This window comes from Hippocampus zosterae, chromosome 17 (assembly GCF_025434085.1).
Source record: "Hippocampus zosterae strain Florida chromosome 17, ASM2543408v3, whole genome shotgun sequence".
NCBI lineage: Eukaryota > Metazoa > Chordata > Actinopteri > Syngnathiformes > Syngnathidae > Hippocampus > Hippocampus zosterae.
Window position 1 is genome coordinate 7,916,770 of NC_067467.1, and position 15,909 is coordinate 7,932,678.

At 43.7% G+C, this 15,909-nt stretch overlaps 1 protein-coding gene across 1 annotated transcript; it reads left to right on the top strand.

The window, feature by feature from the left end:
* Nucleotides 1-416: 416 nt before the first annotated feature.
* lfng (LFNG O-fucosylpeptide 3-beta-N-acetylglucosaminyltransferase) lies at nucleotides 417-9,558 on the top strand. The gene is made up of 8 exons (XM_052049017.1): nucleotides 417-1,137; nucleotides 6,989-7,037; nucleotides 7,178-7,280; nucleotides 7,357-7,510; nucleotides 7,607-7,692; nucleotides 7,774-7,939; nucleotides 8,111-8,196; nucleotides 8,286-9,558. The coding sequence occupies exons 1-8, from the start codon at nucleotides 730-732 to the stop codon at nucleotides 8,350-8,352; spliced, it is 1,119 nt and encodes a 372-aa protein (XP_051904977.1). The 5' UTR covers nucleotides 417-729; the 3' UTR covers nucleotides 8,353-9,558.
* The last annotated feature ends 6,351 nt before the right edge of the window (nucleotides 9,559-15,909 follow it).

The window sequence follows — 15,909 nt, forward strand, 5'->3', positions numbered from 1 at the left end:
ATTAAATCTGTCAGGAAGCAATGGTGGGGCTAAAGGTCAGAGCATTGATTTTATCGTTCAGCAACTGCATCACTCCGGGAGGGATCATGCATACGGATACAAACACATTTTGTCATCATATCAGTACTTCACGTTTTGTGCAAGATAAAATCTCGGAAGCGATAATTTGTGGGTTTTCGAAGGCACTGATGAGATCAGTGAGAAGCGTGTCAAACATTTTTTTACACTCTTGTCTAAGCTCTACTTTATGTGCACGCTGTAACTATTCCGTGCGAACGAAGTAGTAATCATCGTGCACAAATAAGTAGTTTGTGCGCCCAAAGTTGTTATTTCCCCCCTAAAATGTCCTGTCTGGGGCTCTGCATTTGGCTTTATTTTGGGGTAAAGTACAAACGTCGAATCAGTACTTTTGCTTTGACCTGAACTGTATGTCATGTGTGCGTGAATGTGCGTCCGCGTGTATCAAGTGAGAGTGTGAGGACATTTGCCCATCTTTGTCCCAAGGCCAAAAAGTTTGAGCACCTGCTGTATGTAAATTTTTCTGTCTTGAAGGACCTCCCAGTGGGCGTGATCATAGAACCACCTTATAAATTTGCCTTCGTGACGTCGCCGCCAGTCGCGCTTGAGCGATGTGCCGCGCACGACCCTGTCACACTTTTTTCTTTTAAATTACCATATGGACTTTGCGTCGGAAATCCGCTGCATTCCTTATCTTGTTTAGTTTTTATCATGCTGAAGAACAACGGGAAGAAGACGGCCGTCTGCGTGAGCACCGCGGCGGTTCTCTGCCTGCTGATGTTGTTGGTCGCCGTGCGCCATCGCGGAGCTCAAGTGCGCGCGAAGAGCACCGATCAGGAGGACACTCGGTCGCTACCCGGGGCCGAAGCGGGGGAGGCTACGGCGCAAGGCGGTGGGCAGAAGGGCTTCTCGGCGTACTTCGGCAAGCTGAGCCGCGGGCGCAGGGCGGCGGAGAAGCCCGCTGCGCGCTCCTCTGGCTCCGCCGGGGACACCGCAACCCCGCCGGCCGAGGACATCCGACCCGATGACTTGTTCATCGCGGTGAAGACCACCAAGAAGTTCCACCAGTCCAGACTCAACCTGCTTCTGGACACTTGGATCTCTAGGAGTATGCAACAGGTAACTATGAACTTTACTGACGCTTGTAATAATGCACCATGTTTAGTGACATGATTTTCAGCACTGTGGGTAAACATTTTTAAGAAAACAGCAACAAACAAACATCTCACTAAAAGTATATACACAGTGAAATAATGATAACGCTATTATCCCTTTGCGTGAATGGCAAAAGGGGTTGGGGGGTTGCACAGGTTATTTGTATCTTCTGTCATCTCGCAGAAAAGCATTTCAGTGTTCAGGTGGTTCCTCTAGGTCGCTGGCATGGAGAGCTGAAAAAAAACCCAGTATTATTATTATTTGTTGTTGTTGAGACTTTTGGGTTGCCACTGTCACTTGCTTGGTTTGTTTAGTTAGCATCAAATACATCAAGAGCGTTTGTATAATTTCCAGCAGGGGTTGAAATTGACTGGGCTTACACAATGAAAGATGGCTGCTTCCATTTTTTTAATAACACCCATAAGTGGCAATGAAGCTCTCAAGCATCCCCCACCCCCCCTATCCTGCATGTCATTCTTTATTCTTCTCTGAGTCATGTGCCTGAGAACGAAGGGGACACTTTCAAGCAAGGGGACACCTCCTGATGACCCCCCCACCCCACCCCACTAGCTCCACTCTATTATGCTTCCTCTTTTTGAGGTGTCCCCTGTGAATGCCCCCACCCGGTGCAATGGATGCCTCGGCGGCAAGCGCCGACTTCCCAAAGCGCCCTGTCCCCCCTCTTTCGCAGTCCTGGCAGGAACAAAGCTGGTCTATTGGGGATGGAGGTGGGGCTGAAGAAAAGATTTCCCAGCACCCCGTCTGCCTCTCTTTCCATGGGAACGCGAGAGAGCCCGAGTCTGGGTCAAGCTTGAACAGAGGGATGGGGGGGCTTCGTCTTCAAGGGGATGCCCAGGGGACAAATGGGGGGGGGGGGGGGTGCAAGTGTGTGAATGAGTGGCCTCACAAATATACCCAGTCAAAGTGATTTCATCCTGCAGACAGGGGTGTCACATATACTTTAAAGTTTGCACGACTGAGCCATTAAAGTTCAAATTGCCCCCTCCCAACCCCAAAAATCACATTGAAGAAAAAAATGAAATGAAATAATCTCCAAAACCCTTTTTTTCTATACTACAACCAATGTTTGAAGTACTAGGCAACTACACTAGGACTGAAATGAAGTATGGAAGAAGTCTAATACTTGGTTTACTCAAAACAATTCAAAGCCAAATCTCTGCTTGGAAGCTTCGCAGTGATCATTGTTCTGCACAGACTAATGTTGCCGCAGTTGAGAGCAAGACTGCAGGAAAGCATGCGGACAGAATGTCCAAAATTTTGGGATCATTTCACACGTCCCGCTTTCTTGAACTCTTGAAATCTGGATGAGGTGCTTCTCTCAGCCCTATTGGTACAACTGGCACAACACACTGTGGCGTTTTCGCCATAGAGACAAAAAAAAAAAAATCATGTTAAAACGGCGCAGAGAAATCAATATATTTAAGTTCGGCGCACTTAGCGGATGGCAAGGTAAGCAGGCCGCCGGTGGCTTCACGACTCCACACGACGAGAAAGCGGCATTGTTAGTCCATTCATACTGTATATAAGACTGTCACCTCTGCACTCTCATTTCTCGACACCCACGTCACTCACCAGGCCAGTCACAGACGTTATAGTGCAGAGATTGAGGATGGCGACCCCAATTGGAAGCCATTCCTTCCCCTCATGTGCATACTATCGTGTTAAATAATACAAAATCCGTTTTACTAGGTCGTTAGCCATGCTGTGTGTGTTAGCATCTGCTGAGTCAACAAATTATTGTATTCACTGGATTTAAAAAAAAACAAAGAAGACAGATGTTTCCCTCTATTGTTTTCATTTCTGGCTGTATGGTAATCATTACTGGCACACGCATTTTTGAGACATTATGCTGAATTTGCAGAGTCTTCCCAGCATGAGTGCTTCGGGTCCCCCTTAGGGTCATCCCACAGATATCCATTTGGTTTTAGGTCTGGGCTCTGGCTGGACTATCTGTAAAGTCCTCCAAATGCAATTGTGGCCAATAAAGTCAGCCTTGGCTGCATCCAATACATATTTGGGAGACAACTTGCAGTTGCACAATTGCTGGTAATAACTGCAATGGGCAAAGTCTTGGACAGCAACAAGAGGCAAAGATGTCCTGGAAGGCAGCTGGCGAGTGGCTGTGGCGATAATAAGGGAAAGAGCAAGGCCACAATGCAAGAGGGAGTTTCCAGCAGGGAGGGCACCAGGTGGTCAGGAGACGCAGAACAAAGGCGGCCATATGATGCGCTCGGTTCCCACCGCGTACATATGGCCGCCGCTCATTCTCACGCTCAGCTGATGAACATCTGTGGCGTCGCCATGGCATCTGTGCCTCTTTTGTGCCGGCGTTGTTTATTTCTGTTCTTCATCATGAGCATGTGCATAGATTATCTGTGATCTGACACAGTGGTGCCTGTTCTTCTAATCTTTGAGTGGGACTGTCACATGATCGAGCCCTGATTAGCTTTTCCCAGCACATCAGTGTTCTTCAATATTAGAATAATTGTTAGAACAGTAATTCTTAGAACAAGTGCGGCAATGTGGCTTGAGGCCTCGAAAATGATGTCATTCTCCATTTTACTTTTTATAATCTTACTGGAAGCTATTGAATATAACTTCTTTGTAATTAAAAAAAAATGAAAATGTGAACTTTGTCAGCCTCTATTTTCTTCACTTTAAAACCTTCTAAAAATGTTTGTTCATTTAAATTGTTAAAAAAATAATGTTTATGTTGAAAAATGTAAAATAGAATTTTAAAATCTTAAATCTTCATGAATTTTAGTAAAAAAATACTTTTAGAAATAGACATATATAGTTCACCATATTAACTTTAATTTGAATCTTATAATTGTTATTTAAAAATCTCAAGATATATATTTTGTATTTAAAAAACTAACTTTGTCAGCCATCTTTTTAAATTATGAAACAATTTCACAAGCACATTTTAAGATAATTATGAATTTGAAAAATCATTTTAAATCCAAGACATTAAAGTATACATACATATGCATTCTTTTGTGACATTATGCTGTAACAATGCACAGTAATAATAATAAAAGAGTAACTTAACAATGGGTACTTAAAGTGGAAAAGGGTGGAACTCGATAAAAGGGAGAGTGTGATTTTTTTTTCTTTCCTAAAGAACACTTAATTATGTTTGTATATTCGGGTCAGGGGTACGCGGGGGAGGGCGGTAGTGAATCGAGGGAAGAGTGTCCGCTGGTACATTTCCTTCCTGTGGAGCTGGAGGCAGCCATGCAGGCACCACGCGCGTTCAGCTCAGACAGGGGGCCACGGCGTACTTTCCTGTGGTTACAAGTACCCCTTCGGCCCCTCCTCTCTTATCTCCGCTTCTCACACACACTTGATTTGCATGTAGTGAAAGTAACCGCGCGTCTGCTTGTCAGTTTAGAAACAAAGACAGTGGGGCAGGGAGGGCGCCGTGCGGAGTTAACTCCCGCAGCTGTATGCAAATGCAGGCAAACATGTTGAGGATTTACCCAGCCGAGACTTTTACCCTGCATGAAAACTCACCGCATTGTTCTCTACACAGAAATGGAGGGGGTGACGGAGCGAGGGAGTGAATGCACACATAGTTTTTGATTGACTAATCAACACTGGGATTCCAATCCCCGCTTCCTGGCCCCCGCCACCTGGCATGAGCTCGCCCATCGCGGCGGCGTCATTCGGCCGTCTGCCCTGTGTCACTGAACAAATAAAGCCTCATGGCGGTGCAGTTAGTGAGTTTGCTGTACAAACAGCGCCAGACATCTCTCATTGTGCAGGGAGAAGGGTGCAGAAAGCGGTCCAGCCCAGATGTAAGGTGTGCCCTTTACAATGGCGGGGGTAATGGAGGGGGGTTAAAATGGCCTTCATCGAGACTTATATTGTTTATAAATGTTGACATCAATATTCTATCTATCCATTTTCTATAGCAAATTTCCTTTTACCGGTTAGGGTGAGTTTGAGCCTCCCCGTGGTGATGTCGGAAACCCGAAGTGGGGTACTTCCCGGATTGGTTGCCAGTAGAATCTTCAATGTCAGAGTCCACAAATAAACATGGAAATGTTGGTAGCAACACAGTAATAATGCATTCTAAGCATGAAGATAAACATTGTCAACATACATATACTTATAGAAAATTGATCTTAAAGGGAAGATGCACAAGATGAACAGAAAAACAATCGAGAGTCCCGATACATTGATGTAAGGCTAGTATCGGTCCAATAGCGATACCTGGTATCGGTACTCACCCATCCCTAGACAAGTGTGATGGAAAATGGATGAAAGTGTTCGAAGAAGCTAAAAAGACAAAACAGTGTAAAAGTCAAATCAGATGTTTTAAAACACTCCACTGCATTCCTCTAACAAATTACAACTCACACACTTCTGAAAAAGGCATGTAGAGACACGTGGCCCCAGACAACGGCGGCGTGCTGCTCGGCAGGTGCCGGCCCACCTGAAGGGTAAACAGATCGACTGTTGGACAGCACCTGCTGCCACACAACAGTTCTTTCACGCCTGCAGTCATTTCTGATCTAACATTCGCCATGTGCTCGGGGGCTGTGTAAATGTATGAATGAGATAGCGGTTAGGGATGGATGAGGAGGCGGTCGGATGGTCTGCCTCCCCTTTTTGTGTTCTGTCATCTGGGATGCTTTGGGGGCGGTTGTGCGGTTGCCATGGAATGAGTGAGAAGCGGCACAAAAGGCCTTTATGGAAACCGGAGGCTGTTTTAACTCCACAATATGTTTTCCCCGGACATAAAAGCCCCGTTGAATGATGCTAATCACTGCGCTTGTTCTAAAGAAAAGGACCCAAGAGGGGAGAAAGAGGGAGTTCACACAATGTTCAATACACATGCACATATACAGCTGCATCAAATGCTTACAACGATCTAAAAATATCACAAAAGATCAGTCTATACATCAATCGAGTGGTCAGTGCTAATGCTAGCTAGCTAGGAGACCATCCATATACACATGCAGGTATCCAGCTATGCATGTTGGCCGATTGATTTTATCCAGAGTTTTTTTAGTCCCCCCTCTAATCTATCAATCTAGATGTCACTAATGCTAGCTGAAGTCAAGCCTGGCTAGGTAGTAAATTTTCTTTATAATAAAAAAAGGTGACTGAGGTAAATTCAGCTACCGTATGGATCCTGTATCTTGATTAAGCAGCGAAGGCAAGTGATTGAGAACACTTTCTCATTCATAATACTGGAAGTCAATTCTGCCAAAACATTCAGTCATTACCGAGCCAGGCGCTCCAGTTGGCTCATCCTCGTTTTTTTTTTTTTTCCAATTCCCTTAAAAATATCCCACCTAGCCTTGGCTTAAGGCCGCCGCAGTTAATCCATTTATGTATTTTGTCAGTGTCTAATGCAGTAACATTATCATTTTCTCTTGCTAACTAGCTTGCTATTGCTAGCAAGTTCAGCAACGTTTACATTGAATTTTGTATTTATTTGCATTTTTTTGATCAGGTTGATTATAATCCCCTTAAGGGGAAAATTCATCTTGGTTAATTTTATATTTGAATGTATGTCTATTGTCTAGCCATATAACGAGCTGCTGCTACATTTAACTAGCTAGTTAACGAAAAGCGTCTTTAGTGCGTGAAAGGTACCAACTACAACCACAATAACAAACATCTTGTAAAATTAGCATAAATCAAAATAGAACATTTATTCTTTTAAAGGCCAACAATTTTAAATTGGTCACTGTATTTTGTGAAGGTGTACATAATGCTTTTTCCCATGACTGTATACAATCATTAACTCTAACATCTGATTGCCCTTGTTTATCCACAGACATACATCTTCACAGACGGTGAGGATGAGGAGCTCAAAATGAAAATCGGTGAGACATTCCGACAGGGAATATCATTTCTCACGCACCACCATGACACATTATGTTGCGGAAGTTAAAACATTTTAAAAAGCTGCCAATGATGGACGTATGGGAGCTGCATGTCCTAACTTGTTCATTTATGTCCGCAGGGAGTCACGCTATCAACACTAACTGTTCGGCCGCTCACAGCCGACAGGCCCTGTCCTGCAAGATGGCCGTGGAGTATGACAAGTTCATTGAGTTGGGCAAGAAGTGAGTGCTTGAGACAAACACGCGCATGTATGTATGCACATTCATTCGTGGTTCTCACCGTGTACTTGATGCTCAGGTGGTTCTGTCATGTTGACGACGACAACTACGTGAACGTTCGCGCTCTGCTCAAGCAGCTTTCTCAGTACCAGCACACCCAGGACGTGTACATCGGAAAGCCCAGCCTGGACAGGCCCATAGAAGCCACGGAGAGGCTGGGCGACAATAAGATGGTGCGTAGACGACCACTTTTTAAAAACTGGAACTCTATGCACAACTCTATCCCGCGCTATGGAATTACAAGATGTTTCTCTGTCTTTTTGTTATAGAAACCGGTTAACTTCTGGTTTGCTACTGGGGGGGCAGGCTTCTGTGTGAGTCGCGGTTTGGCACTCAAAATGAGCCCCTGGGCCAGGTAGGACAAATATTTATATGATAATTAAAAACAAACAAAAAACATCTATCCATGTCTTACCTAAGTGTATCGTCTCTCCAGCGGCGGCCATTTCATGAACACGGCGGAGAAGATCCGCCTGCCCGACGATTGCACCGTGGGCTACATCATCGAGTCAGTGTTGGGCGTCTCGCTCATACGCAGCAACTTGTTCCACTCACACCTGGAGAACCTGCAACAAGTGTCTAGATCGGAGATCCACAAGCAGGTGAGGATGAAAGTCCAATAGTTGGTTCAAAACGTAACAATTGAATCACAACGGTACTCTGTGATGGCGAGTTCAAGTGCTTTTACTCGAACCGCAAAAGTGTGGTATCGGTGCATTTGAGATTTATTCAATCTTGTTCACATGGTAGTCTCCATTCATCTTTTTCCTCAGATTACTCTCAGTTACGGGATGTTTGAAAACAAGAGCAATATCATCAATTTGAAAGGAGCTTTTCCTGTTGAGGAGGATCCATCCAGGTGAGGAGCTAAACATACAACATACAGGATCGTACCATTTTTGATTGCAACTTGATTTAACTCCGATCTGCCATCGGTTCGTGTCACAGGTTCAAGTCGGTGCACTGCCTGGTGTACCCCGACACTCCGTGGTGTCCGCCCCAGGTTGCTTTGTAGGGCGACCGCTCCTCTCTCATCCTCGTCCTGCGCCTTGCCTCGGTATCTGAAAGGCGGGCATGGACCAGCGTTTTTCGTCAGTGTCAAGACCGCGTCGCCGCTGGGTTCTTCCAGCGAGCGCTACGGCGGGCTTTTTCGTGTAAGTGGGCTGCTGTGCGGGCCGCCGATTATGGGACTACCGCCACTTCTAAGTGGATTTCAACTTTTTTTTTTTAAAGTTTGCAGGCAATCTGTTGAGCTTTTTGTATTTGTTGCTTGTAAATGTATCTTGCAATTCTCATAGAATGTATTTCCTATTTACATGACCTTTTTTTGCCAGCTTTACGCCGCCTTTTACTTTATTTTTTTTAATGTGAGCGTTTTAAAAATGGAAACGCTTCTAAGCATTTTGATTCTGGACAAATGCTTTCATGTGAAGATTTTGTTGTGCTTTTATGTAAACAGTGTTAAGACTGACCTATTTTGAAGGTCATCAGAATGAAGCACTTTGATCCTCTTCAAAAGAAAAAAAAAATAGACATCTTGGAATGACTTCAGATTTGTGTCCAAACAAACCAAACCCCTGCAAAATCTCTTCTATTCATTTGCATCTAACTTATAAATGCGCTCCTTGCATGCGTTACAATCAGGGAGGGAAATAATGAACGGGGGGAGTTTTTGATTTGGTTTTTTGTTTGTTTGATTTGTTAGACTTTTGAATTGTTGAAAAATTGCACAGCTGAATTTCAAATGAGCTGATTCATCACTCGGGGAAAGATGCTCGCCTCTCAAGGCTCGAAGCCAAGAAAATCATGTGTACTCTTGCACAAAAAAAAAAACATGATCGATTGTAATATGCTTTTCCTTGCTGAGTTCTGCGAGGCGACAACTTAACCTGAGCGACATCAGCGTCTCTGCATGGAGTCGACCCATATTGGGTTACGCTGTACATGGCGACTACAGTATTGTATACTGTGCTTTTGTTAGCGACCGTTATGTACAGGAATGTTTTCGAATGTAATGTGGTTTACGTCGGCTTTTGTGGGAATTGTGTCGTACTGCTTTTTTTTTTACATTTTAAATTCTCCAGCATCTGGAGGGCTGGAACTGTTCATTCCCAATGATGACATCTCAGGGATTATGATCTGATCCTGCTATTTAACTAACAAGTCGCCCCGTGTTGGGGGCCCAGAACGTCAAAAATAAAAGTGCAAAACCACTGAGAAAAATTTGGATTTGCCGGTGTTTTCATTTTTCCTCAATGACAATCCATGTGATCAATTTCTTGATGAATGAAAAAAAAAAACTACTTCCTGAGAAGCATATATATATGGGGGTCGAGGGGGGCGCAAGTTCCTACAAAATACAAACTACAACACAAAGTTCAGGGGAAGTAAGGTGATCTACTTTTTTTAAATTCAGTTTTTAAACATTTTATATATTTTTAAAAAATATATAATTTTAGATTACAGATAATATTTTCATCTGTTATGTTTTTTGGATGAAAATACATTAAAAAATTGAGTAAAATGCTTTTTCATCTGAGCGGGTGCTCTATCTTCAATACCTATTTTATATTTAATACAGAGTATGGATTCCATGGTGTGAAATACTGCATATAAAACAATATACATTCTAAGAACAATAAATTGTCCATCGGAAGCAGGAAAATGTGAGACTCAAGACTTTTTTTCTATACAACAATAAATGGTGAATTTATAGCATATTTTAGTACCTATTTTTTAATGATTAAAATACCGCAAAATAAGTGTTTTCTATGTTTTTAGCATTACATTTTAAAAAATCCTTTTTTGTTGGGAGAATGAAATACAGTTTTCACAAAGAAAAGAAATTCTTTGACATGGTTGCCATCCAATCGCAGGGCACACTCACAACCAAGGCACAATTTTGAGTGTTTCATTAACCTGCCATGCATGGTTTTGGAATGTGGGAGGAAACTGGAGTACCCGGAGAAAACCCATGCAGGCATGGGGAGAACAGGCAAACTCCACACAGGAAGGCCGGAGCCGGAATCAAATCCTGCACCTCTGCACTGTGATGCGGACGTGCTAACCAGTTGCTCACCGTGAAATATCGCAACATTTTTTGTTTTAGTACCAGTACACCTTGCAACCCGTGTATCTGCCTGATATCCAGCTGCTGTCGTCTCCCCCTGTGCTTTCTCTTTGAAGACTTTAAGGGAGAATTTTCCTGATATTGTGGTTGGTGCTCGACCATATTTTCCCACATAAGAACGCGACTGACTATATTTTGAAGATGACACTTTTGAACTCAAGCAGGAATGCGAACTCAGGGCTCTGATGTGGGAGGTCTGATCATCTTTGTCCTGCGCCCTAAAAAAAAATCAGCTCCTCATGGGGCGCACACCCGCCGCCCCCTTGTTCCACGGCGTCAAGCATGGGAATGTACAGAACATTGTCGCGACAGCGAACCTTGGTCGACCGCCGAAGACTAGTAATTACGTTAAATAACGGCCTGCTGCACATATGTGACAGGCGGATGTGTGGGAAGGATGCCGAGGGATTATTGTACAAATATCCTTCAGTTCATGAACTGAAGCCAGCAGGAAATACTTGGAGGGTGGGGGGTGCGTTGGTGGGGGGGGTCATCTTTCCAGCAGTGGAAAAGATGAAAATGCATCTAGTCGCAGATTTAACACTTGCCAACCTAATAACATGAAAAGTTAAAAGTCGCAAGCACTTGTTCCCTCATGGTCACAATGGGTACTTGCTTCCTTGTGGCTTCAAAGTCACAAAAGTCGAATAAGGATGCTTTCGTGGTGGTATAAATCATCAACTCACCCATCAAGCAGCCTGAAGAATTTTGTGTCATCTGGGGCGATTTACAGCAAACACGCTGGAGATGACGGACAAGTGTTAGACAAGACAAAAAGACTCGGCGTTATCCGTATTCCCTGCGAGGCAAAACCAGGATTATGATTTGTTGTGGGAAGTTTTGTGACTTTCTAATTGTCTCTCGCACATGAGTCAATCCTCTCTCAGTTTCAGGGAAAAGTTTATTTTTCATAACTTTTTCCACACGATCACATCCTTTTTAGTACAAAGAAAGCTCGCATCTATAATAATAATGCACATCGGTGTGACTGCTGTCGCGATAATGGTGGGCATCTACATCATAAACCGCGCGAAGTAGCATCTTGGGTAACCTTCTCCCGCTACACAAATATTTTTGGTCATAAATAATGAACATGTTCAATTTTCAAGATTGTCGTACCCCACACATTTTAGTTTCTGTTATTGGGACAATCCAATTTTAAGCCACCTGAGACACAAGGATAACCTTATCTTATCCATAAAATTGTTTCGCAGGGGCAAAATCAGGACAAAAACAACCCGATTGTTAAAGGGAAAACAATGGGTGGGAAGGGGCTTGGGGCTGGGGGGGGTGGGGGTCACAGTGTGGCATCTGGAAAAAAAACACCTCATCACATAGTGACATAAAAACAATACAATACTTGCTTGGGGTGCTCCATGCTGGGACAAATCCACTCTTAACACAACACATACATTTGGTTAATCTTATTGGACAGTCTTACAAAGATAGTCTGGCAGTACGACTGTCTTGATGTGTACCAGTCATATTCAGACAGGCAACCATTAACTGAACCCACACAGCCTGCATCCAAGTCAGGCAAGTGGATAGTACCAAATTCCAATCCCTGTACTTACCGCGCTTTCACAGTATACAAAGTATACTGGCCGGTCCACCAGTGTCACTTCCACAAGTATTTGGGGGCAATTGGAGACCCCATCGGGGAGCTACTAATCAAGAAGGTACGCTAAAGCTGCAAAGATGAAAAGACAATGCACACGGTGAAAAAGTTGTCAATACTTTTCACTACTTGATGGCAACACAATCACAAAGGTGGACTTCCTGGCACCTCCCATTCAAAAACCACAAGGAACCTGTCAAGTCTGGTCAGCTCTGAAATGCCACGTTTACAACTGAATCAAAGAGCAAAACGGTGGAGATCACAGCAGGTATAATGATTCAATTTGGGGGGTGGAGGGCTTGGGGGTAGTTTATCAACGGCAGCCAGGACATTCCTGGTATCACAGGGGATTACGCAGACAGGGGCCGTTCGCGCGTTGTCTTTTTGGCTTCCCTCCACGGCCTCCATCTAAGTAGTGGTATTGTCCATCGGATCAGACCCAGTGTCAGGCCTCGGCAGACATCGCACAGCAACTGGCAGAGGCCTTGATCCCTCTCGACGGGCAGCTCCCCACACACACTCACACACACACACATATAAGGGAGCCTAATCCCCCTATCACGTGTCACCCCAGGAACTTGAACTTTGGAGAGGACACGCTCCAGCAGCAGCTTGAAGAGTGCTTGAAAGAAGAGTTTTTCTTCAAGTTCAAATGAACGCCCAGTGGAAAGTTCTATCATGCACAAATATATATATTTTTTTTGGGGTGGGGGGTAGTTTCTTTGGGTCATATTTAAATCATCTTCTGATGTGGATATAATACCGTACACCAGGTGTCACCAACATTTTTGAGGGTGAGAGCAACTTCATGTGTACCGATTGTGTGAAGGGCTACCAAATTGATACACGTCTGAAATAACATATTTGTCCAAAATACCTTCAATAATATGAGGATGTGTTATTTTTAATACTTGATGATTTAAATTGTCAGACTTTGATCGTGTTTCGAAATGTCTCACAGTACTGCCAATGTTTGCATTTTTAAATCATAATTTCTACTAGCAAATCACAATGTCCAGGCACTGGCGGGCTACTCAAGTGGTCTTCACGGGCTACCTGGTGCCCGCGGGCACCATGTTGGTGACCACTGCCGTACACCGTAAAATCCACATTGTGAGGTTTCAAAGAAACTACAGATACAGTCTATGCACAAAGTGGTGGCCATTATCAGATTTCATGAAGTTGCTCAAATTTCACTACGGTAAGTTGCAGTAATATTAGTTGTTTATTGCAGAGGATAAAGAATACAGACATGGGCATAGAGAATGAGATTGAACTCTTTCAGGAAAGAAAAAGAGGTTTGGAGATCTGTGCAGTATCCCAGTGAGCGGAAGCTTCTCGTTTTCTCTTTGTGGGATAATTGGAGAGCGTGATAAATCCTTCATCGGATGCCCTCACTCTCTGACTATTATGGCTAATGCGTATAGAGGAGGAGGCGGCCCGTGAATAACGTGATACCCGCCACTATCAACTAGCCACTCCCCAATTCCCTTTTCTAAAAGTCATCTAGGACACAGCTGCCTCCTTGAGAACACACACCACACATTCTAGTACACACTGAGGCAACAAGGCAGCAGCAGGCGTAAAAGTGACATTCAATTCCACTTACCTCATGGATTTGATCCCATCCTATCACTTCAAGAATAAAACCAATGACAACCGTCAATGATGATTGGATTGCAGTCCAAAATTTCCATACAGCTTGCACCAAAGTCATCATTCAAGTTGCTAACATTCCTATTGAACTGGGGGGGAAGTGGGGCAGTGAGCCACCCAGTCCAGCATACGCAGCTGCAGTGGTTAGAAATCAAATGAATTAGTCGGGCTAGGCTAACCCACCCACCCCCGCAACGAAACAAAAAGCAGCACGAACATAAGTTCAAAGGAAGAAATAATTGCATGTGGCCTACGAATGTGCGATAGTTATATAATATGGAAGACACATGTTTAAACATTCTGCCTGAACAGTCTGATCATAGCTGGGTAAAGTGGGACAGTGACCCACCAGGTCCAGCAGATGGCGCTGTGTTGGTGGGGTGGGAGTAGTTATTGCATTGATGAATCATGAAAATAAATTATACTAATTTTTAAAGTTTCGCCTTACAGTGACCCACTAGCTACACTGCCACCATGTTGTACTGGAATAGCATGACTTACCAAAGAACAAGTCTTATATTGTCAGACTTATTCCAGTTTGAATCCAGCAGAAGGAAAAGAAGGTCATGACCAGAGAGTTCAATTATGATGGAACGGGGGTGATTTGACGCTCCAGAGCCAGTATGACGGACGCCACGTGAATAGAAATAGACGTGGCCTTGTGTGGCTCTCAATGCTTTTCACAGTGCAGCTGTCCAATGTGGCATCACAAGGAGCTCTGTGCTCCAAGCAGGTGGCAGAGAGCCCCAGGAAGTATCCATGAAGTGGGCGAGGGGGGGTTAGGGCATGTGCGGTGTTGGCCTCCTACAAGCCATTCAACTCCTCGCCTCAAAGCTTTAGTGACGCATTCCACCAGTCCGGCAACAAGCAACGTAATTAAATTTCCTCGACGGCGAGACCGTGTGAAATTTCATTTGCATCCCGACTGTCTGATAATAACCTCACTCCTGCCATGACACTCCTCGCTGGCCCCCCTCCTCTGCCCACCACCATGCTTTGTTTGTTTACAGCCCTGTTTGGCACAACCAGAACAATCAACAGCAGGGGAGATGATGTCATCGCTACTCCATCACATTCTTTCTAGCCTCCTCTCAAAAGACGTGCTTGGAGAGAAAGCCATTAAACATTAAAACAGTGAAACCGAGCTGGACTTGTGTGTAAAAAAAACAAACAAACCTGAGACAATCGAACTTTTTAAGAGAGTCCCATGATAATTTTTCAGCTCTAAAAATGATCATTATCATTAATAAAAAACACATTTTATGCCGTTAAGCATAAAATATGTTTATGCTTAACGGCATGTTTGAAATGTGTTTCATGCTTGAAATGTGTTTAGGTCGTAAAAATTTTGAAAGCTGATTTTAATTGGAATAACAGCGCCCTCTGCTGGCAGATCTGTACACGCCAAGTAGTTTGGAAAACTTCACAGTGGGCTAGAGAGCTCAGAGGATCTCATCTTTTTTTTTTACTCTATAGTTTTAAGATGGACAAAATTAACTTGACACCACCACACGTACTCTGAGGCTTTTCTGGTCCTTGTAATCAGATTTGAAACTGGAATACTGAAGACACACACATCGTCCAACACAAACTGGTCGATACAAATCAGTGGTGTTCTGCTGCTACCTAGTGTCCGATATCGGAATTAAAACAACAATAAAGATTAAAGTTCAATTTGGTCTGATTTTTTTATTTTTGTAAACGAGACAAGGTCAAACTCAATATAACCACTTTTGTTTGTTTGTTTTCTCCCATGTACACGTTAAAGCATTTGTATAAAAACTTCAGAGAGTAAACCTGATTAAAAATGAAAATAGCTACCGCATGAATGAAGCAACACTAAGTGCTGCCTTCAGACTCTAAAAATCAAACGGAAATCAAAACAAAAAAATTGAAAAGTCAGGAATTTTTAAAAGTACGGTTTTTTTCTTTTACAATAAATGTTCATCACCCAACAAAGACACACAAAGAGCGAGAACATGATGGCCAAACAAAAACAAGTGTACAGAGCATAAAAAATGATTGAGGATGGCAGAGGGTGAAGGGGCCAGGGAGGGGGGGAACCAGGCTCATTTAAGACATTTAAAAGTTTGATTGGCACCGCCTGGAAGTTCTCCTGCCAACAAAATACGACGGCGCACAATGGGTGTAAACTCGTCGTCGTCGTC

What these genes read in the sequence shown, in the direction of transcription:
- lfng (XM_052049017.1), top strand. Translation starts at nt 730, where the DNA reads ATGCTGAAGAACAACGGGAAGAAGACGGCCGTCTGCGTGAGCACCGCG. An exon ending in TCTCTAGGAGTATGCAACAG is followed by an intron (nt 1,138 to 6,988) that starts GTAACTATGAAC and finishes GTTTATCCACAG; the next exon opens with ACATACATCTTCACAGACGG. An exon ending in GATCGGAGATCCACAAGCAG is followed by an intron (nt 7,940 to 8,110) that starts GTGAGGATGAAA and finishes CTTTTTCCTCAG; the next exon opens with ATTACTCTCAGTTACGGGAT.